Source organism: Temnothorax curvispinosus, unplaced genomic scaffold, assembly GCF_003070985.1.
Source record: "Temnothorax curvispinosus isolate PA1 unplaced genomic scaffold, ASM307098v1 QBEX01003323.1, whole genome shotgun sequence".
In the NCBI taxonomy this organism is placed as follows: domain Eukaryota; kingdom Metazoa; phylum Arthropoda; class Insecta; order Hymenoptera; family Formicidae; genus Temnothorax; species Temnothorax curvispinosus.
In genome coordinates this window covers 295,985-320,109 of record NW_020213103.1, presented here as the reverse complement: position 1 = coordinate 320,109, position 24,125 = coordinate 295,985, and the positions used below count along the sequence as shown (strand labels likewise).

Below are 24,125 nucleotides of genomic sequence, written 5' to 3'. Positions count from 1 at the left end.
AAGTCAAAAAATTGGGAAAGTATTAATTAACATCTCATTTTTCTTTTTAGTTAGCGTTGACGCCCACGCCGACGCGACTCAATTTTTTATTACAAAGTTTCTAGAAGTTTTCTTTTATAGGGAAGGAAATATCGTACCTTTTTTTCAAGCAAAGTAACTTTGCACGTGGCAAGTAACTCCAAGTAAGCTGTCCAAGAGCGGTCGATGTCCTTTAATTTTCTCTTGAAGTCATAAGTCAACAGCACTTCGTATTTTTCTGGAAATATAATAAATTAAGCGTTTGTCCATAATATACTATAAAAAATTATGCATAATTACGTAAATAATAGTAAAAAGATTAATGTTCCTTCAGAATTCACTCGTAATTAAATTGAAAGTTAAAATCCACGTTTTTAGCAAAGCAGCTAATGTTTACAAAACTTGTAGATCCTGTTGCAGGTTCTTGGGCAATAATACATGGATCTTAAACTCCGCCGATTTTATGGTGCATTGACCACCTTATTTAGCACGGGGAAACATTTAGAGGTTTACCCAAAGTTTGGTACTGCTCCTGGATCTTGAGAAACTCTTCCTCCTCTTTCGGAATCTCGGCGGTGAGCCTCTCGAACAATTGCAGCGCGGATTGCATGCTGATGAGATCCGTCGGTTCCTTCGTTATTCTGCAAACGAATGAATTCACGTACGAGTCAGTTCGAAATTCAAAAAGGCCCCTGCGACAGAATTTATGGGAGTAACGCCTCGCGAGCAACGCCTCTCCAATGTTCCGCTCGGTTTGAGAAAATTTACATTAATAGTATCGACCGAGAGCTGAAAACGAATATAACTGAAGGATTCAATTATGCAATAGAGCAGAATAGATGATCACGCGGACACTCTAGAAAAGAATTTTCAGCATAGTAATGAGCAGAGAGAGAGAGAGAGAGAGAGAGAGAACTGCAATTAATTCTTTTGAATTGAAGGGAGATACGGAACAAATTTGTGTGCGTATTTTTCTCTCTAAATTTAGTTTCATATGACGAGTATTTAAATATGAATTTCATTAATAATTTACGTAACTCTCAAATAATTGTCTGTAAAAATGACTTTATGTGATTTAACATACTTTAAATCCCTTTTATCACATCGCAAAAAAAACTATTACCTAAAAATATACGAATAAAAATCTCTGAGATATAAAATGTTTTTTTTCTTCAATCCTCTTTCCATATCGCATTTTTTTTCAATCCTGAACGCAATCTTCTTTTGCTTTGAATAACAATCCATGCGGGCAACTAACTTTGTGGAATTTTCAGTGATGTAATGATAAACGTGGTCGACCATTGCATCGGTCATGCGTAATAAAAGTGCGGTGAGCTTCTGCTGCCAGATTGAACAATGTTCGATGATAGTGGCTTTCAATCCATCAAAATTTATATCTAGGAAATGCACTGTCGCCATAGTTTCCTGTAGCTGAACGCTATTCATCACATCGAGGTATTTACTTATGTCCGTGTCAAAAGATGCCGCCGTTGGTTTCAACTTCTCGTATCTAATTTACAAAATATACAATAAGCAATAACAGTTTTATGTGAAAACTTATATTGAGTAGATATTTCACAAATTAAAATCATGTTGTAAAGATAAATTGTTAATGCTCTGTTTGCTTGTTGTTCCTTAAAAGAGTACGAGAAATTAAATTACATTATCTTTAAATAAATTTTACAGCTGCAACCTGTAGCTGTTGGTTATATAAATCAAATAACATATTAAATACAGATAATATAGTTTCTGTAACTTCTTGAAGTGTTACAAGTGAAAGACCACTTTTGGTAATTTTTTTATTACAACCCTCTTTACGTTACCTTTGAATGTATAAGTCTTTGTTTACTTCCCACACATCTTTGAAAGGTTCCCAGGTCTTGATATAATTTTGCACTTGAACAAAGCAGTAATTTACTTCTGCAAAATTGATAAATTAATATTATTTTTATTCTACTAATATGGCATAAAGTTAAAAGTAATATTGAATCAAAATCGACAAGTTAATATCGAATTGGAATTGCATATTAATAACGTGACAAGATATTTCCATTGAATCTTAGAAAATTAAATAAAAATGGTAATTTTATCCTAATTCCGATTCCTGATCGAAAATGATTTTAGAAGATTAATTATATTGTGATAAATACACTTTAAGTGGAATTAAAAATAGAACCATTGAGGAAGACATATGAAAGCTTTATACGACCATTATTGATTTTCTGTTGAAGTTCAATTAATTCTTTGTCCTCCTTGTACAACTTCGAAAAGGGAAAACTCTTATCTGGAAGCATTTTAAACTTCTTAACTAGCCGCGAGATATCTTTCAAGGGCTCCAGCAAAATATCCAAAATGCTTCCTATCACTCTAGCTATCTCCAAGAGGTTCGGCATGAAGTTTATCTAGATAAATTAACAAACTATTTAGAGCTTACACTCATGTGTTCTTGTGTTTTTTTTTGTAATAAATCTCCACGAAAGAATTAGCTGAACCATTTTTGTCGTACCGTCAGATTAAAAAAAATGTAAAATTATTTTTTATTATTACTCTACACGCGCGGAAGAACTTTATAGTTAAACAATGTACGTAATACTGTTGCATGGCATGTTATACGTGTTATGCATAGTTATGAACATACTTTGTTATCGATAATATCCGCTTGCATTAATAGAAGAGGTGAAGGTCCTGTCGTGTCGGTACCGTGAAGAGTTTCAAACATGATGGTCAAAGAATTCTTTAAACACAATCTGATAGCTTCCTCAATTACCGTGTCAATTTTCATTAAATAATCTTTCCATTCTGCGCGGCTCTGTGAAAAAAGGAACAATAATGAATGCCAATCTATCAAGCGAATATATACTGTAGTTAGTGCTTAGAATATGTACTGTAATTAGTGCTTTTGTGTACGAAGAATTTAGTTTACATAAAATAAATTAAAATGATTGAACACACGTGAGAATATTTGAGAGAAAATTTATTTATATTTTCTCTTATATATATATGATATATATATTTACTTATATTTTCTCATTTCAAACATACTAAAATTGATTAAAAAAACAACATTTAATCTATGACGGATTGCTTTTTAAGCGTTAAAAGTTAAACTTGCACATAATCTTTCACACAGAGTTAGCAATTTTCAATTTATATATATTAAGCTTATTGAAAAACTACAATGCTCAACATGTATTGATTATCTTTTATCGGTTTATCTTTGTTTCAGATAGTTTATATTTAATGATATTAACTTATAATCGTTGTTGTTGATAAATTTTAAAAGAAGGTAGGTCAAACACGCTATTTTAGAGAATGCCCATTTAGCGAGGTTGTAACTCTTGGAGACTTTTTGAATTAACCCAGAAGGTACGTGCACATAGTGGCAGTCACGTTACGGAGCGACATATCGTAACACGAATCTGCCATAAGTACACTCCTTACTTCTCCAACTTTAGTTACACAAGAATTGCTTTGTGTAGCCTGAGGGTGCGCAACGTACACTGTTTCCTCCGCGAATTTCTTTCGTCGAAGTTATTCGGCCATTTTTACGTTTGCGTAGACTTTACAGGAAAAATCCTGACACAACTTATCAGAAATTTGCTGCAAACTAGCAAGCGTGCCTCGCGGCACTTGCTCACGAGTTTGCAGGAAATATTTAAAAATTGCACAATTTGCCGTAAAGGACCCCGCAACGGTCATGGGGGTTTTGGCTCCCAGTCAAATTTAACAATAATGTAGGATAATTTAGTTCATAAAATGCTGATAAAAAGTGTCTATATAGGCAAAAAGCCCAAAAATGGACAGTTTTCGAGTATAAGTCATTAAAGAGTAGAAAAATGCAGTTTGCAACAGGAATATATCATGATAAGTCATATCTTTTTTGATACTAAACACTCAGGTAGAAAGAGAGTTGTTGTGTGTGTGTGTGTGTGTGTGTGTTCCCAAGGCACAGACAAGTACCCCACGATTCGTCACTCCCGTAGTATTTATAGCGACTCCAAACCCTTTCTGCCTTGGTTGTGTATGTGTGTGCGTGCATACGTGTGTGTGTCAGGGCCTTCCTATAAGACGCATATACGCGTGCCCTGTCAAGGCTCTCATTTTAGATCCTTTATGGATCCACATTTTCAGGTGGATGACGGTTTCTTGCATCACGAACGCTTTCAAGCAGCACGTTCGAAGGATATCGAATATTCTCTTCATGACGCGCATACCCTAGATACCATAACACACTGGTTATGTGTGCGCAAGTACCTAGAGTTCGAGCTCCAGACTTACATGTGCAGAAGTGTCTTCGAATAGAAATGCGTTCTTCACATATTTCATCAGCTGGTTGATATGATATCCAAAGCTGATGCTTGGTAGCATTTCAAAATCTAGAAAAAATCCTTACTCTTATAAAGCCCAGTTCAGGCACTCTATCTATATCTCTTAACATTTCTAGATGAAATTCTTCATCATCCCTTTGCAGTTTGTCTTAGACGTATGATGGCGCAAGCTTTATTTAATATATTCCAATGGTAACCCAGATAGCACAGTTGATCTTTATGAATTTATAAAGATCAGATTCAGATCTTTTTGAATTCATAAAGATCAGCTGTGCTATCTGGGAAGTTTTTTTAAATACTCTATAGTGAGTTGTGGAAAGTCTTGTAGTTGTTCCGTATTTAAGGAAACCCATCTTTGGGCATTTTTGGTCCGTAGATTTTCAGCTTCAACCCGAGCTTGAACGACATTTGGTTTCCTTGCTTTCTCAAGTAATTGCCGAGCCATTTCCACGTTGGCTGATTCCATATGAATCGGAGGGTGGTACCTATTAATGATTGCGCCGGCAATTCGATAGAAGTCTCCTAAGTTCGGAACATGTTGTATCGGAATCATCAATTGAAAGAATTTAAATACACGGAGAAAATTTTATAGTAAATATTACTATGGTGTCGCACTAGCTGCGGACCATCGGGGAATTTCAAGTTAAAATACTATAATTATTAATAATAAGAGAAATAGGATCGTAACGGTATACGAACAATTAGAATCAAAAGCCATGCGATCCGAGCTTAGGTCTTTGACAGCCTTATATTAGTTACTGTATACATATATGTCTATATATATACATATAATTTTTCCAACATACTGCGCGCCGATTATTTTTCGGACTTAAAACACAGTGATTGTTAGAATTAAAAACCCTTCCCTCCCCGGAATTAAATCGACTCGATTTAATTATCTAATAACTGTAAAGAAAATTTATTGCGAAAAATGTGTGTACTATAATTATTGTTTTAAAAACGATAAAATAACGTAATTTTTACCATAAACATAGTAATTTAACTTAAAATTTCTCGATGGTCCGCAGCTAATGCGACACCATAGTAATATTTACTATAAAATTTTCTCCGTGTATGGATTTAATGTGGCCATGTCTAGCTTCTACAATCCATCTCGACTTTGCAACGATCCGCGAATCGTTAGCGTCTTCCGTATTAAGTTGGCGTTCTCCTGGCGAAAGGTGAGCTGGCATTTTCCACGTGACACCTAAATGAGCAAGCAGTCCTGTAGCGTCTCGGTATCCTCTATCTATGAGGACTATATCGTTTTCCTGAAACCAGTGCCTCATTCTTTCTGCATCTCTTAAAAATTTGCTCTGAAGAATTGCAGCGTCGTTGTTGCGGGTGTCTGCAAAATATGGACCTTGAATGTCCAGTATGTAGCCATCAGGTGCAACTATAAGAACTGGTTTTATTAGATGCCGCTCTATGTGCACACAATACGACTGTCGAAGCGCCTTAAAATTACTGGATTTTGGGATATAACAATAGGTGCCGTCAATAGCCGCAATTACTCTTGGAACATTCGGTTCCGGATTGTACAATTTATTCGCGAATTCCGTCACATGTCTATATAGCGATGTAATTTGCCCTTGTAATTGCATCGAATCCGATATTTTCTGGTACGAAATGTAACATTAAAGACTTCCTGACCGTAGCAATAGAAGTAGTCACTGCTTGCCTACTGGGGTATTGAAAAATGGCAGCTAAAAAACTATCGGAGAGACCTTGACGCATTTTGCATAAAAACATCAACATATCCTTTTTACTAATATTATTTCTATACCCATCATTATGTCGCACACCTTTGCAAGAAGCAAACAACTCTCGAAATTGTTCTTTTGACATAGGACAAAAACATTCAAATTCTTCGTCTGACAGACTATTTTCATCGTCAATTCTCTTCATATTGTTAGCGACTTTGCGAAGCTCTTGTAAGGATAACTGAAGTTGAGGTCCTTTGATAACGTATGGCCTATTGACAAATTGCAAACCGAGAAGCAAAGGTTGCAATATAAACCCTTCAATGTCCATATGTCGCCGACATGACCTTACACCATCAGGAATAAAAATACCTTGCTTAATAAAAACATCAGCTTTGCACTCTACTGATAATCGATGTGTATTATTGGTGTTATTGCAAAATAAGCACGTACTGTTCCTAGTTTGTGTCAGGACATTTAGTTTAAGATAACCAGGATCTTTCTCCAAAGCTGCAATTTCACGAAGAATCGATTAGTTGCAGTTTGTGCATATCCTTGTCAGATTTATTACTTCGAGAGGAGGTCTGTTGAAAGAATCTCTTCTCTGAATAGCTACTTCAAGTTTCGCAGCATTCTCGTCACCATCTATTCGAGTCATTAGTCGTGGGGCAAACCGTCCGTCACATACATAACAACGAAGAAAGTTTCTGAATGCCATGCTTTCACTAAAACATTTACTTGATTGTTGGATGAATTATACTTATGCACAGTATGCGCGTTCACATAGTAAAGTCAATGATTAAACCATACCTAATATAATGTTATTGCATCGAATGACATGTATGCAACATACATAGCAAGCAAGAATCAGTTACTTATTGAATGTTAATTTTTGCAATGTATGAAAAGTACAATATACAGTTATAATCAGGGATGCCGTTCGGAGCAGCACGGCAACATTGGTGGTGGGGATGGCTGGCGGCGTACACACTGAAGTTTGCCGCCAGCTATCCCCACCACCGATGTTGCCGTACACACCGAAGCTAGCCGAGCGCTCGTCGCTTCAGTGTGTACGCCGCCAGCCATCCCCACCACCGATGTTGCCGTGCTGCCCGGTCTTCCGAACGGCATTCCTGATTATAACTGTATATCGTACTTTTCATACATTGCAAAAATTAACATTCAATAAGTAACTAATTCTTGCTTGCTATACCGGGTGTCTGAGACCACCCGCCCACCCCTTTTCTTTAAAAAACTAAGCATTTTAGAGAAAAACGTTCCAGACAAAAATTGTATGGTTTTGAGGGGAACATAAAATGGTGTCATTGATTTGACCTTGGGTGGCATCGTTAAGGACAGGTCAAGGACATCTTCAGTTTCTTAAATAAAACCCCCTATTTTTTATTGCATATTCTTATAGCTTATGTCGAGAGCTTTCCAAAACACTATAATTACGTATTTTTTTATTAGGTACTTTTTAAGTTATAAGGTTTGAAAGTTACGGTGAAATTTATTGTGACATAATATTTTGTTAAGTATTTATAATTCAAATTTCTTACTTTTTATTTTTGCAAACAATATGAATCAATTAATGTAAAGAAAATACAATTTTCTTAAAGAAAAACTTGTTGTATAAGAGCGTAATGTGGCACAGTAGATAGCGCACTAATCTACAAAGCTGAAGAACAATTTTAATGCCATTTATAATGAGTGTAATTCTTGTACCGTTGTTAAGAACAGTGTCTAAAATACCTGGAATAAACTATTGCGCGCTGTGTAATTTCTGTAGGCATTCATATTCATGCATTAAGTTTCATTCTTACAGAATGTTTATTCACCAAGTACAAATTGAATTACTTTCGACAAAGACTTAAATTTAGAAGAGTACCAATTTTTTATTGCGTGATTGATAGTTATTGAAAAAGCATAACGCGAGCGTGAAATAGGCCGCTCACCCTGAATCGTGAGAAGCAAGGGGACTCACGCAAATCAAGCACCCCGAATCGTGAGAAGCTAAGAAAATAATGAATATGCAATAAACAGTTACACAACAAATTTTTCTTTAAGAAAATTGTGTTTTTTTTACATTAATTGATTCATATTGTTTGCAAAAATAAAAAGTAAGGAATTTGAATTATAAATACTTAACAAAATATTATGTCACAATACTGTAACTTTCAAGCCTTATAACTCGAAAAGTACTTAATGAAAAAATACTTAATTATAGTGTTTTGGAAAGCTCTCGACATAAGCTATAAGAATATGCAATAAAAAAATAGGGGGTTCCATTTAAGAAACTGAAGGTGTCCTTGACCTGTCCTTAACGATGCCACCCAAAGTCAAATCAATAACACCATCTTATGTTCCCCTCAAAACCATACAATTTTTGTCTGGAACGTTTTTCTCTAAAATGCTTAGTTTTTGAAAGAAAAGGAGTGTGCGGGTGGTCTCAAACACCCGGTATATGTTGCATACATGTCATTCGATGCAATGACATTATATTATGTATGGTTTGATCATTGACTTGACTATGTGAACACGTATACTGTGAATAAGTATAATTTATTCAGCAATCAAGTAAATGTTTTAGTGAAAGCATGGCATTCAGCCTGTTGCAAACTGCCATTAGCTGAAACCTGAAACTCTCATTTTTCCACTCTTATTTTCTGCCTTATATCTCGGAAACTGTCCATTTTTGGGCTTTTTGCCTATAGACACTTTTTATCAGCATTTTATCCCTTTCTAAAAAAGGCATGGATAGTTTATTGTTGCCTCTTTTCCGCGATGCCGATTGGTTTTCTTGCTGCGCTTACTTCATTTGTAGCTGTCATTGTATATTTTGACAGTTGTGTATAATAGGGTTAATAGTGAAATGTTAAAGATAAATAGCGCGCGCGTAGCGCGCGTCTGTAGTGTCTAGTGAACTAAATTATCCTACATTATTGTTAAATTTGATTGGGAGCCAAAACCTTCCATGACCGTTGCGGGGTCCTTTTTTAAAATAATTTCGTAAAAAATTTATATTCAGAACATAATTTCAGGCATACATACACAAGAGGATAGATATTTACTAAATAAATAAATAAATGGATAGCAAAGATAGCATAGATAGATATTAAATATTAAGATTAAAGATAATAAAACAAGCGGTGGTCATTAATATACCACACTGTTAAATTTATGTTTCAATTTATATTCATTTTGAATCATTTTTAACCATTCCTACAAATCACTACTGCTTCCTACTCAATACGTCGTTAATTTAATTAAAACATTGATAAACCAATGGAGTTAAAATTATACTGTTTTGTGTTAAAATAATAAATTTTGACACACATGCATGATAGTTAAAAATAACAAAATGTTATTTAACTCAAGGTATTGGTTTAAATTTCATCCTTTATGTTCATTTCTACCAATGTGGATTAACCGAGAGATTAACTTTAATTTTGGTTTAACTTACTTCATCTTTTTCTAATTCTTACAACTAAAAATAAATAAAAAGTAAGTTAAACCGAAATTAAAGTTAATCCGCATTGGTAGAAATGGACATTAATGCATACTAAATAATGCATACTAAAAGAAAAATTACATTTTTATTTCTAGAGTTATAGAAAAATAGCGTATTTAATCATGTTGCGCTAAGAAAGCTATACCTCTTGTATTACATTCTTGAAGCCCTCATAAATCTCCATGACGTACAGAATTACCATATCGAGTCTTTGAGTCGTAACTTGGAACGCCTCGTCTCTGGAAAGTGAGAAAGTTCGACCGATGCGCGCTCGCTAAGCGTTAAGTTTTAGTCACACGCCTGAATTTGCGACAGCACAATGCGAAATGGAAATTCTACCTTACGTGCAAAAGTTCCTTCTCCAATATAGACAGCGTGTACGTGTAATTAACCCTTATCTTGATCATCGGAGCATCGCAGATGTTCTCGCAGATTCTTACGATTTCGGAGTTCAAGCGCTTATAAGTATCGATGAAGTCCTGAAACTAAAGAGGCAAATAATTTAATACCTTTGTTTGTGTGCAATTCAATTTACATATATATTGTAAAATTATATTAATAAAAGATTGATCTCATTTAGTTTTTATCGATTCTAAAGTAAAATTTGCAAAAGTAAAGATAAGCAAAAAGAAGCTACTAACAATGAAAAAAAATAAAGATAAAGCAAACACTCAACTTAATGCTATTAAAATCGATGCCTTGAAATCTTGTTCCTTTTTATACGCGTATCGATTTTTTGCATTATACAGAACCATCGTAATTAATTGTTCAAAAATGCAGATAGACTATGAGCGAGGCGACTGTTGTGTGGACAGTCCATAATTAAACTTTACCGCGAGGTTGTCATACATATTGCATGAATTTATATGAACTTCGCACATGGAGGTAAGAGATTCTAAGCGTACATTGGCCGTTTCGTTGAAACAATTCTCAATGTACGAGTCCACGTAATCCGTGTTCCACGTCAGCTTGGTTAAGCCGGGATTGATCTTCCGGTCGAGCTGCCGAATTAATTCGCGAAACAGCGCACGTTCTGTCAGCGACAATGCTGAAAAATAGAAGTTTCGCTACGTTCCAAGAATATTTTGCTACCATCGCGTGTGACTGCAAATACGGAGAATGTCGCTTTCATCGCGCGCATTACGGACATATACGCTGTTTGAATTGTGTCATCATGATATTTGCATAAGCACTCACATTTTAGTCGGCGAACTTTTTCATCATAGCTTAAGAAAAATAAATTTAGCTGTTGTATATTCGTTGTACACGTATATTCAGATATAAATTGTAAAATGCAATGTTATGTAAAACAGTTTGCATAAATTAACAAAATGTTACATTTTTTAATAATTCTCGGTTAAGTGTATTCTCAAGACAAAATTGATAAAAAATAATAAAGATCAAGTTTTTTAAACTATACGCTGAATAGTATATTTATTTAATATTTTACAATAGTATACTAAATTTTGTTAAGAAAGCTATTTAAAAATAATTTAAAAATACTATTTTTTTATTTTTGCACCGTTGAACTTTGTCATAAAATTGTTTATCATGTCTAAAGTAACTACAATTTCGCTAACATATTTATTGCTTTTGACAAGAAAAGACTTCTTGCTAATGGTTTTTTTACGTTTTACTCCGTGTAATCATTTAGTGAGCGATTATTGGAAACAGGAAACCTTCGATTATCTTGTTATACGCCAGCGTGACAGCGAGGACACTCTCGTAGATAAAGTGTAGCGTGTCCCACTTGTCGTGTATCAGTTGTATGTGCACGGGTATGTTGAATTTCAAGCTCATCCAATAGAAACACTCGCGGCAGAGATTCAGGATATTAGGGTCGATGTTACACTCGAGCAGGCCGGGTTTACTGTCGCTCCGCCGCATCAGGTAGCAATCGAGTCGCGAGCGCGGGTTATCACCGACGTCGTGCAGCCATTTTACGTAAAGGTCTTTCATGGAGTCCTCGATGGATCTGATCACGATGTCTTCCTGATGATAGATTTCCTCGCTCATGCCGCAATAGGGCATCCACTCGGCCTTCTCCAGCATTTTTCGCGTCGATAACAGGCGGTCACCTTTCAGACGAAGGTTCAGCGCTCTGCCGGCGTAATACGGTGTGATCGACGAATATTCTTCCCTCTCGTTCAGCACCTCCTGCTTTGTCCGTTGGATATCATCGGCTAAAATCTGCCACACCTTGAAAATTGTCAGTGTCGAAGGTTACTTATTGCTTTGATGATTTGAGACATAATCTCAATAATTTAAAAGGATTTGAGGACTTAAAACGATTTGTTTAACATTTATGCAGAATAGTGAAGTTAATAAAAAAATAAGTTTGACATGTACACATTTTTTCGTAGATTTTAGAATTTTTTTTTTCTGTAGAACTATAAAAAGGTATAACAATAAGTCGATTTTATATTTAAAATAAAGAACATGAAAAGTTTTTACCTTTGCTCATTAAAATTAAGAAAAATTACTTATAAATTTACAAATAAAGATAAATTATTTACATCACTATTTTTTCCCAAGGGCTATTTAAGTTTAATATCTTTAACCATTTACTTCTAAAATAGGATCAAAATCATAAACTCGAGCAATTGATTATTTCTTAGAAGCAACTTGTGTTTGTAAATCATTGATTTCTCCTTACACTGCTATTCTTGCTATCAAACAGCAATTTCAAATTCTTGCGATTCAAGTAATTATAGAAGCTTTGCAAATTTTCGATCCCTTCTTGAATATTATTAACGTTCATGAAGACGATGGCTATCAAATTTTCGATCATTATCTCTAAGTCCGTTATTTCGTTGCGAAATATGATCATATCATCGTGCCACGTAGATTCTTGAACGGCGAAAACCTTATGCGAATTTGCTTCGATTTTACTCAAAGCGTCATAGAAAAGTCTTTCAATCTTTTGACATACTCTTTCATGCTCCTCGCCACTTGTGCCGCTGAATTTAGGACTTAAAATCTGAGTGGTCTCGTCTAATCTGCGTTGAAAAATTTTATTGTAACTTGCAACTATTACTACTAAAACGAAAATATTAGTATTTGCATGAGCAAATTCTAATTTTGGGATAATTTAGTTACACAAAGTTTTGTACAGAAAAATTTAGAATTGATCATAACTATGTAACATATTTAGTAGCAGTATTTTATAGAATATAGAACGATAGTTCCGTAAAAAGGGGTAAGAGTGAAATTATTCTGTATGCATAGTAGCCAATATAAAAGCGTTGTTTATGAACAGGAAATAAAGATAAGAGTAAAAAATTGAGGTAGTGTATGCATTTTTATCGTTGCTCTATTTGAACCTTGCAAAATCAATCATTGCTTGACAAATCTCGATCATATCCTGACACCTGCCGATGAAAACGTTGATGTAACGAAATATGCTCTTCGTGTCTAAGTCCCATGAGTGATACGTGAGATTGATGTGAGCGCTCGCGATCTAGAACAAAGTGTATTGAAAAGAGTATATTTTGTTAAATATTAATGAGTACATTAAATCAGTCGGTCAGAAATGCAAATTGAAATTTAATTTTCACGCGTCAGTACGAAAACGTGAGACATTCTGCTCTAACAGTAGTCTTAATTTGTTTAAGATTCTGTTCTAATAAAGATACAAAGTGGAAAACGGAACACAACGGAGAATTTATTGTGTCAATTTCGACGAAAACCGGAAAAAGTGTTCGGAAGGACATTTTATTATCACGATTTGTTTTCGCACAAAGTACTGCGCAAAGAATAAAAATGCGTAGGATTGAAGACGCGCGTTGGCGATTCGTAAAATCCACTATGTAACACGATTGCACGGATTTCTGCACAAAAGTCTAAGAAGTCGTGTCACCTATCCCTTCGGGCACCCCTAGCGCAACTCGAGAACAAGTAGTCGAGAGAGCCGTCGCGTCACATCGTTTCCCAATTCCCACCTCTATTCTGGCTTATCTGCCCACGGGAAAAGCGTAAGTCGGTGTTATATTGCGATCTCCACTTAAAGCGAAAGCTCTTTTTCGCCTTACCGCTTTGTACTTGTAAAGAGCGCCCTTTGCGGCAGATCGTCATACGTATAGGTATTCCGTCTATCTCTGGTTAAGTTAATTCCATCAAGCGCTACCGCGAGTGATTATTTATTTGACTCTAAATTCACGGAAAATTTCCGGCTGTCTTGCTTCACTTTGAATTATCATATCTAATCATAATTATCACTGAAAACCAAAATCACTTTGTAACTTCCGCATTAACGACGAAATTCATCCTCGCATTGTCCAACAAGGAGGCTAAGTAGCTAAAGTAACTGTACACACATAATTTAATGGAAGTTTAACTCACCGGTTGGAAGGTGAATTTGCAGACAGCAGAGAGAGAGAGAGAGAGGGAGAGAGAGAGAGAGAGAGAGAGAGAGAGAGAGAGAGAGAGAGAGAGAGAGAGAGAGAGAACCATGTTTTATACGCACTTCACGTATGCAGTCACAAACCAGCTTTTAAGCTCACAAATACTTTATATAGAGATGTACTTTTATTTTTTAATTACTAAAATAAATATATATGCGAAGTCTGCGAAGTTATATGGATATCCTATAATTATTACAATATAACTTATTTAATTAATTAATAAATTAAATTAATTAAAAGTTATAGCAAAAGACTGTTAAAAAAGATTTTCTTCTTTTATGTAGAAATTAAAAAAAAAAATTGTAACTTAAATCAAGCTTCTGGTGGAGTATGTAATAATTAAGGAGTTGCAGAACCTTGGCAGGAGTAAAAGTTAAGAAAAATTTAGGGAAATTAGAAACTTTGCTAGTAAATAATTAATATACCAGTAATAATTAACATAAAAATTATGGAGATTGTAGAAAGTTGTAAATTAATTAAATTATACATTTTTTATTATGTATGGTTATTAAGTAACAATATCTTGGTGTAAGAAAATTATATTTTATGGACTTTATGAATATTAACATATGAACATATTATGTCCATTTTAATTCTGTTCTTCAAAAAAATCATGCTGTAACGGTAACCATTCTCAATAGGAGTAATCTGAAATCAATATTAATACATTTTTTTATTTATTAGAGTAATATAGTTATCGGTTTATGAAGCAAATTTTGAAAAAACAATATTTTGCAAAATGGGGAAAAAATTAAATTTAATCTTTTTACTAAAAAAAATCTGAGTTTGTAAAGTAAATAAATAAATAAATAGTGGTTTTTGAAATTTGCCTCCACGAATTGATAATTATAACCCTAATAAATAAAAAAAATGTATTGATACTGATTTCATATCACTCCTATTGAAATCAGGATGGTTATTGTTAAAGTATGATTTATGTTCTTTTGCAGAACAAATTTGAAATAAACACAGCGATGTTAATATTTATCATAAAATATAATTTTTTTATACCAAGATATTGTTACTTAATAAATATACATAACAAAGAATTCATACTTCTATTAATTTACAATTTCTTACAACTTCCCAAATTTTTCCTAACTTTTACTCCTGTCAGGGTCCTGTAACCCTTTAAATGTCGAGAAGGAATGTGACTCGCTGCACGCGAATAATTAATACGCCACTTTACAATTTTATATAATATTACAATGAGTTCTTTGTAGAATACACAGAATGCTTTATATTTTTACAAAAATATTTTTTAAAATTTATATATATCTTTCTCATACTTATGTGTGTGTGCGTGTATATGTAGAATAAAGATATTATATTCTTATATGTAAAATATATATTATTATAAGATGTTTCCAACAAGACTCACCTTATGATAGAGAGTCTTATAATCCTCGCACAGTTTAATGCACTCGTCCAAGATCTTTATACTCTTCCTCACCTTCCCTGCAAATACATCTGCCAGATTGATAAAGCCTTTGGACATGATGACAATCTGGTTGCTGAGGGCGCTGAAAAGATTGCTTATCCTCTCGCGGGTATTGTAGTAAGGGGAGTTCAACCAAATCGTCCTGAAGAGATGCATCATTTTTGGCAGATATTGTGCCACGCTCGCGGGAGTTGTACAAGTCTTCAACTCAGCGCAAGTGTCCTTCAGGATGCTCAGGAACTCGATGTTCGATTTTGCCTCGATTGTACCGTGCTCGATCTCGTCTTTCAACATCAGGAACTGACGTGTGTAAGTGGACTGCGCAGCCAATAATATGTTGATAATAAGCCCCACCGTATTTTTATGTAGCTGATAATTCAAACCGCAGAGATTGTCATCTGACGAAAAGAAAAAGAAGCACGTATTTAATAATATAAACAAGTTAATTACCGCGATAGCTGTGTGCAAAATTTTGAAATTCAAATTCATGATTCACTTGTCTATAAATACACACAATTTTGTTAATTCAATAGCAGTATTAGTGAAAAATACTTATTTTATTAAAAAAAACTTATTTTTTTTAAACAAAAGCATGACGTATTAAATTAACAAGATTATTTCCAATTAGACTAATGTTGTTAATACAACATTTTTTCCGAGTACGTATAAAACGAATAAAACGCATAAAAATTTTATATTTATGCCCGCTCTGAATATGTATGAAAGAAAGCTTCAGATGTCAAATTTCTTTCTAACTCTATGACGTAGAAAGAGAGAGACTCCGCTAAAATGTCGCATTAAAGGAAACTTTTGTCCCTCCTAAGAAATTTCCGGACATATATTATCGGGAAACGATTCTATCCTCTCTCTTCTCTTCTTGCAGCCACTATATACGTCTTTCTTTTAAGAGTAAGCACTTACATCGATAAGTCCAGAAGTCATATTCGTCGTCGAGGCACAGTAACTCGTGCGGGCTCGCTTGTTCCTGGTCAGAGAGGGCTATTTTGATTTGGGTGTTCCAATAGGCCATCACACCCTCCAACCTCTTCACCAACTCCTTATCGGCGCTACCCTCCTCCGTGGTGAACTCCCTACTCTTCAGAGGTACATATATCACGGTTAAGCCCAGCATTTTGTACGTGAGGTCCGTTAAATTGCACAGGAAGGTGTCCAGTTGGGTGCAGAAGTCCGCTTTCACACATGTGTTTCGGTGCGATTAAGAAAAAGAAAATCCAGAAACGTGATACGACACCGAACCTCGTTATCGGTCTTCCCAATACCACCATTTTTTACACCGCTTCAAGCTGTCTCGGCGGTCTATCATATAGAATTGTGTAGCATGTATCATTGCCACCCTACGTCTGCTGATGGAGATTTATTGAGTCGAATTGCCCGCGCTGTATATCGAAAGTGATCGACTACATTGTCATTGTCACGTCGATTTACAACTGAAGCGTGCGGTTGTAAATCTTATTAAATACAAAAATTGGAGAAAGGCGAAAAGATGACTGTTCTGCACTTGAAATGAAATAACGTATGCAAAACTTAATGTTTAATGCAAGAAATATAATATCACGTTTTTTACCATTATTGTAAAGACTACGTATCGTTTTGTGAACTTTGAGCTATATCTCTAAATTTTTTACAGTGATATATAATACACTTGAAAAATTGAGTGACTGGTCGAATCTTTCGAATTAGAGTGAGTTTTCACTCATAAGAGTGAATTCTTCTACTTTTTGTTGTAAAATGAAAAATTTACTCTGCAAAATGAAGTAAATATATGTACTTTATTTTGTAGAGCGAATATTTTCATTCTATGTGGAGTGAATATTTTTATTCGTGAAGAGTGAGTAAAGCGCACGTAAAACGCCGTGCATTAGCAAAAGAAAAACTGTCGTCTCGTTGTTTCTCGACGTTATTATTTTTTATTGCGCGTGTACTTGGTACGAGACATCCGTATCTCTTGATAAGAATATATATAAAGATTATAGTCTTTATATCCTTACCAAGGGATACTTTATGTCCTTAAACGTTAAATGAACTAATTATGGTCTATATATGTGTATAATATACATAATTGATATATAAAAATGTTAATATATATCTCATCCAGGGGTAAGTGCGATGCTTATAACAATTTACGTAGTTTATTTATTGATTTAACGTGTTATATAAAGAATGGTGTTTAGATTAAATGGTGAGATTAGATTTCTAGAATAACACTTTCTCTTTGCATTCAGAGTCAAACAGTTCACTTTTGTAAAAAGTGAATTTTTACTAATTACGAGTAGCAGTATTTTCACTATCGTTTAAAGTAAATATTCAGTAGTTTGGAGTTAGATTTCATTCTAAGAAATTTAGAGAGATCGCTAATTTAGCATGTACTATACGTTCTATAAGCATTGTGTTAATTAATCATATTAATCATACGGTTATAGAAATAAAAGTTGAAATCATGATTGAATCAAAATATAATCCACGATCGTCGCGTATATATGAGAAGATAAAAAAAACGCGACGGAAGTTGTTGGACGTTCTGGTACAATTAGCAAAGCGACGTTTCGATCCGGTTAAAATCCGCTCAGGATCCATTAGAAATAATGAAGTGGCTCCCGTACGAATGCAATGCAATCGTTTCTAACTTGACGGCGGGAGTAATCCCGTTCGCGTACATGGGCAAACATCGACGCTGGATTTACCAGCGGCGGTGAGTTGTGCAGTGCATTTAGCCGAAAATTATGGTAATAATAACTTTCGTGCAATTCCCAGGAGTCCACCCCCCCCCCACTTTCCCGTCCCGGCTCCCCCGGCGGACGGGCCGGAACTTTGTGTCGTGCGTTGCGGTAACGGGATTGCAGCGCTAAAGTTGGAAATTCACTTGGTAATGTCATCACGTTAGATTGTTATGACCTTAAGCCGGAGCAACTACCGACGATCGCGATGATCGCCCTTGGCATTGTGAGACTGGCCCGTCGTGGCTCCTTTGTCACCGCTGTCGATTGAAACACTCATCATCAATCGGTTACGGTGCATACACGATTATTCGACGGTATTCGACACAATTGACACCGAATTACGGCTAGACCGCAAAGTTTTCATTATATGTTATGCCGATTGATAAAAGACAATGGGCGTTAATCAGTTGTCAGAAAAAAAACGGATACTACAGACCTAAATAAACTATAACTATCCATGCTATAACTGGTTTGTGCTTTATATGTTAATGTTATAATAATCAGAGGGGTAAAACGGTAATATGGCGGTGTAAATTTAGAAAATAGAAACGTACTAATCACACGTGTTGCCCAGTGAGAAACAAGAAGACTAGGATTTGCGCAATAAAATTGCGACTATGGCAAAATGTTCAAAAACCCAATTGGTTCGATTGGATTGAAATTGCATCGCAAAAATCGATCATATATCAGAACAGACATATCAGATTGAATCATGGATTCGAGCGAGAGATAAAATCGCGCGATGTCTCCCCTGGGCGTCCTTCGCCCAGCGAAGCTTTTTAAACCTACATTTAAATCCGCGAAAAACTTTAAATCACCACCCACTACAAAATCAACCGGTCGCGGGCAGACGCGCGCGCGGAGCGGGATTTGAAAGTTAAACAGAATTTACATTGCACGGCGAAGCCCAACCTCAAGTGGGTCACTCGGGGAGTCACCGAGAAGACCGACGGGATATCGTGTCTGGACCCAATTAAAGTTCCGTAACTCGCGATCTGTACACGTACATTATTTACTGAGACGAAACGGAAAAAAAACGGAAGAGGAACGTAAAAATGAAGAAACTTCGTTAACTCTTCCTGTTGGCCTATCGTTGTACAGTCGACTTCGCCCGTTTTCTACGAATTTCGTGCCGTTCGAATTTCGTCCCTCCTCTGTACATCGCTAAACTTTCCGTTAATTAGTTATGCAAATTAATTGGGTATCTTTGACAAGAATGCAATAATAGAGATCAGGGGCAAAATAGCGAAGGATACTGTCGGGCCAGGTCTCGATTGTGAAGAAGATCGGCGCGAACACGTTCTGGATGACGCCCAGTATATGGCCCTCCACCTTGTCGTTCATCGACCCGAAGAGAATGCGCTCGCGAAAGTTCTCCGGGTGGAGAATCTCATTGGGCTGTCTCACGAAGTAGGTTAGCTCGTGCACGGGCGCCGTAGGAAATGAAAATTCTGTGGTCAGACTGCCGTTCATGTGATAAATGCAGAGGACCGGAATGCTCGGTTCGTGGAAGAACTCGCGGATGTCCATGTCGCATTTCCACGTCCAATCGTTGTCCGTCAGACCGCTCAGCGTCGTCATATCCTTAACACACCGTATCTGAGAAAAGGCACCGAATTTTTCGGAATACTTGCTTCTAGTCCAAATGCATAAATCGATTTTCATGTTTTTGTGACAGCGTCATATATCATTTCTGAAGGTATATTTGTCTCAATGTGGAACAAAATTAAAATTGTTTAAATATATTTACTTGAATATAATTATTTGTTTATAATTTGTGTAATAAAAAGATATTGTGTTTACGCCATATTTTTGTCAAATAAATGTTAGAGTCAATATAGCGAAAATATAAAATCATTACCATTCATCAAACGTACCAAAATTGTAATTCAATATTGTACAGTTTATTTGAAATAATTTTAGAAGTTGCTTACCAATTTATCTAATTCGTCCATCTCATATATCGGACGCAGCTCGTCCGTCACATCCTCTTCTTCACCTGCAACAATATTCATCCTTGATAATCTCTGTCGTAGATTGCGGTTACATCGCGACAAGTAGATTCGAAAAACGCGATCTCCGATTTTCTCGTGCGTCGCGACGACATTTATCGTCGGAAAGGCGACCTCGTAACTAATATAAGAAGCATTTGGAAAGAGAAAACAAATTCTACGGAACGCGGCGCGCCGGCCGTTCGTTAGTCGTCGATTGGAACGGCGCGATGGGCCCTAAATCCGCCAGCCTGGTTAAATAGAAGACATTCGTTCCAAGAGGGTCTCTCCCGGTCGTCCCGATATCATTCCTCAGGCCTTCTCCGTGTCTCGGTCCCACATCGCTGGGCCATCGCCGCCGCCCATTCCGCCCACCCATGCCTTTACTCTTGGCAATCTAATAGGAACTATAAATCGCGAGTAGCTAATAAATCGACGGAAGAGGAAACACGTCGCGTCGCGATCGAGACGCTACCGTAGGCCACGTTGGGGCAATTTATCCCGCTGTGATGGCAGACATTATGCAGATACGATGATGTCATTGATGTCTTCTTTGGCGACATGCAACGACTTATCAGTCTCACGTATATACTTTATTTCTCAAAAATCGTTTTGTTATTAAAATAGTTATTTGGCACGGAATGAGAAGAAGTTGTAGGTAGATTCATGTAGAGCCTTGCAATTCGAATTACAATTAACTAGAAAATAATAAACCAATGTTGTTTATATCTTATTGAAATAGTCGTTTGCTTTATGGACGCGTCATTGAGAATCACAAAAATGAAGAAAATGCATTTATATGAAATGTTATGAATACTACATATTTTTAAGAAGAATATTCTTTAGATACGATTAAATAATAATAAAACGCAGCAATTTTTAATCTTTTTAACCCACTATCAAAGTACACGGTCACTTTGTCGTACGAATAATTGAAATCACCCGGCTCCGTGAATTAATACGAGATCGGACAGAGCATTTTACCGCAGCTGGCCAATGACAAAATTGCCATTCTCGATCATCCACGTAGGTAACGTGACGTTAATCGTTTGTGGATTAAGGATTTGTAGATCCCACTGTGCCCGAACAAGAAGAATAGGCTTTGAGTAATAACGTTAGTTTGCGTTGGGGTGGGGGGAGAAGAGGAGGAGGGGCGAATAGACGCAGGTAGCTTGCATATAGATTATCGGTTTATCTAGTTCACCTACTTTTGGATCGTGCAAGTACCATGGGAACTCGCGAGAGAGGACGAATTAGGTTCATCTTCCAGCGTGCGATCGAGGTCGAAGGGTAAATTGCCATAATCCCGGCGACAAATTAGGAGCCGGAAGCAGCAGCGCGGAACCTGCGAATGACCGATTAATCGTTGCAAGTGGCCGGCTTATGCACGATATATCATAATTATTGAAATTGTTGAAATTGAAATGAGGATTGGCTCGTTAAATGTCAAGTACTCTCGACGCGTACAATCATACATCCCTGTTACATCTATTTCGTCTTTAAAGTTATCGTGGAATTTATGGTTACCGAATGCACTCGCGGGAGCATACAAAGCAGCCATTGTAATTGCAAATTGGACGCGGCCATTCGTCGAATCCATGTCCAAATTCAAGCGCGTCCCTGTCGAGCGAACTTGCTTCAAATTAGCCGCATTATGGCTAACGTCGTCGTTGTTATATTGCTGCCTTGTTAATATTTGCAGAAGTATCGAGGAAATTACGTCCACCGTAACGACTCGCGTATAAACTAGAAAATGAATTAAATAAACACATCCCCCTTAATTAATCAGCGCCGTGCTGTAATGAAGTATTCAAAAATTTATCAGTCGCACGTATCAATCGCAGATATCGCGCATTGAGCGGTAATGGAATTAGCGTGTCGTGATTTATGGCAATTGGAAATTGTGATATTTGGAAAAGACGGAGGGAGGGGGAATCGAAATAAAGCGGATAATGGATCTGATCGAGAATCGTGAAAAGCGAAAGTATTTAATATCTCTTTCACGAATGTGTTGTGTGATTGATTCCGCAGTATCTTTGGATTTAACGGTGGAATTGGACATTACGCGACAGTGCGCGACGAGGTCGTACGAAACAGAGGTTGAAAACGACGGGCTCGAAAGTGTCGAAAATAGGACAGGCGGGGCGAAGAAACAGAATCCGGGAAAGGAGCGGAAAATCAAGAAAGTTGAAAACGGGAAAGTAGGTGCGTTTAATATTTTTCTCGTAAATCTTACTGTGCTTTTCCGCTTCATCGCTGGACTCGGCGTCCAAGTACTCTCGGCGTGGGTCCGGGGGCGGCTTATCTTTAACTTTATTTCTCCGTCTTTGCATTTTATTGACGGGGTGGCCTGCCGGCGTCGTCACCTCTCTCACACGAGTCTGTGCAGCTGATTTATGCGCCCGGTCCGACTGTTACGGCAGCGAATCTTTCAGCGTTTTCGCCGTAGATATCCTGAAGCACCGTCGCGAAGTTGCTCGAGAGCAAGAGGAGTGGTCTCGGCAATAGATCGGCTTTTGGGGACCGATCGTTCGTTGTCGAAGGGGTTCTCAATACCTCAGAAAAATATCGTCTTTGGTCGCTGTTTAAATTATAAGACTACACGAAATAGAGAAGTTACTGAAATATTTATAAAATATTTTTATCGGTTATGTAAATAATTATTGTAAAATAACTTTTGTTATTTAGTAATCGCAATTAATATTAAGAACATATTAACTGTTTTTGTCAAGGATAATGTTTTATAAAAAATATTGCATTATTAATTTTACATGTTTCTTTGATTTAATTTAACTTTTTAATATTAATTTCTATATAATATATAACATATAATATATTTATATTTTGGTATATTATTATTAAGTTATCTCTCCCAATAAATTGAAGCTTCAAAGAGCTAATGAAAACTTTCCACTTCGTTGCATATATTACACGTTTCGGTGAGCAAATCGCGGAACTTCAGTTTATTAAGTTCATTGTGGCCGCTTATTCGTTAAAATTACGTACATTACCTCATTTCAAAGCTGCTACCTCATTTGTACTAGAGAATAATCACGTGCATTTTGTATATGAATAATTGCTGCACTTGTTATAAGACGTATTAAATACGTGCGGGGCAATCTCTTTTAATGTAAAAACGTTTTTTGTCATCCCTGATTTCACATAAGGTTTCAGAGTAGGTAATTAAAATGGTATTAAAGCAAACAATAAAATTAGAATAGCTTGGATTAGAGAGAGAAGGTGCAATTTAAAGAGAAAAATATTAACAAGTTTTTTACATGGTATTTAGTTTAAGCATTTGGATAGATACAATTTAAATTATATAATTGTTACATATCATATATACTAAAAATATTCAAATATTATATATATTATTAACAAGAGGGTTATCTGCATAAATTTGTGAATTATAGTTTGTTGAAAAATGATATACGTATATAGAAACGTATAGATGCTCGTTAATTATTAACATTGCTAATTAGTATTTTTAATCAAAGTTGTTAGCTTTGGAATAAATCCATTTTTGTCGTTCGATAATATGTACGTATTATCTGCACTTCTCTTATTCAACTTGTTGACTATTATTTGCTTACATTTATATAGTTATTATTTCGTCGATAAAAGTCGATCGTGAATGTTTCTTGCGGATAAAGCAAAAATGTTTACATATTAACACAAAAGAAAAAGGCCATATATTGACGTCTGCGATTTTCCATTTTATTACGTATTTTAATATTATCAAGATTTTCTTTGTTTCATTAAATATAAAACATTAAAAATAAACATTAAAAATAAAGAATAAATAAAAAGATCAGAAATATATATGTAATTTCTATACAATAGCGAAATGTTTCCAATGTCACCATATGTAGAAATATCCGGAATATTTCACAACGTATGACAAGTATTTAAACGATATAGCATTTAGATTAAAAATAATAAAAATGTTTATATAAATTATATAAAAACTTGTTTTTTTAAAGAAAAATTAG

The 24,125-nt window shown here is 35.7% G+C and overlaps 2 protein-coding genes across 2 annotated transcripts in view; both read right to left on the bottom strand.

Annotated features, from left to right (window-relative positions):
• The window catches only part of LOC112452378 (dynein heavy chain 2, axonemal), a 52,422-nt gene extending 35,871 nt beyond the window's left edge, over positions 1-16,551 (bottom strand). Inside the window, exons 1-14 of the mRNA XM_025012542.1 lie at positions 16,326-16,551; positions 15,345-15,802; positions 12,884-13,020; positions 12,217-12,559; positions 11,240-11,759; positions 10,466-10,608; positions 9,900-10,045; positions 9,706-9,799; positions 2,657-2,827; positions 2,228-2,420; positions 1,842-1,938; positions 1,277-1,528; positions 532-659; positions 138-256 (exon numbers count right to left, since the gene is read on the bottom strand). Of these exons, the coding sequence (XP_024868310.1) occupies positions 138-256; positions 532-659; positions 1,277-1,528; positions 1,842-1,938; positions 2,228-2,420; positions 2,657-2,827; positions 9,706-9,799; positions 9,900-10,045; positions 10,466-10,608; positions 11,240-11,759; positions 12,217-12,559; positions 12,884-13,020; positions 15,345-15,802; positions 16,326-16,536 (3,012 nt within the window). The 5' untranslated portion in view covers positions 16,537-16,551. The remainder of the gene's footprint in view (positions 1-137; positions 257-531; positions 660-1,276; positions 1,529-1,841; positions 1,939-2,227; positions 2,421-2,656; positions 2,828-9,705; positions 9,800-9,899; positions 10,046-10,465; positions 10,609-11,239; positions 11,760-12,216; positions 12,560-12,883; positions 13,021-15,344; positions 15,803-16,325) is intronic.
• Positions 16,552-19,318: 2,767 nt separating this feature from the next.
• LOC112452376 lies at positions 19,319-22,466 on the bottom strand. Its single transcript, XM_025012541.1, has 4 exons — positions 22,370-22,466; positions 21,609-21,879; positions 20,077-20,275; positions 19,319-19,741 (listed from the first exon to the last, which is right to left on the bottom strand). Exons 1-4 carry the CDS (start codon positions 22,464-22,466, stop codon positions 19,319-19,321), a joined length of 990 nt encoding a protein of 329 aa, XP_024868309.1.
• Positions 22,467-24,125: the final 1,659 nt, after the last annotated feature.

Coding starts and splice junctions, on each gene's coding strand:
- LOC112452376 (XM_025012541.1), bottom strand. CDS start 22,466: ATGCAAAGACGGAGAAATAAAGTTAAAGATAAGCCGCCCCCGGACCCA. Junction 20,276..21,608: donor GAAATAGATGTAACAGGGAT/GTATGATTGTAC, acceptor TTCTTATATTAG/TTACGAGGTCGCCTTTCCGA. Junction 19,742..20,076: donor TGGACGAATTAGATAAATTG/GTAAGCAACTTC, acceptor GCCTTTTCTCAG/ATACGGTGTGTTAAGGATAT.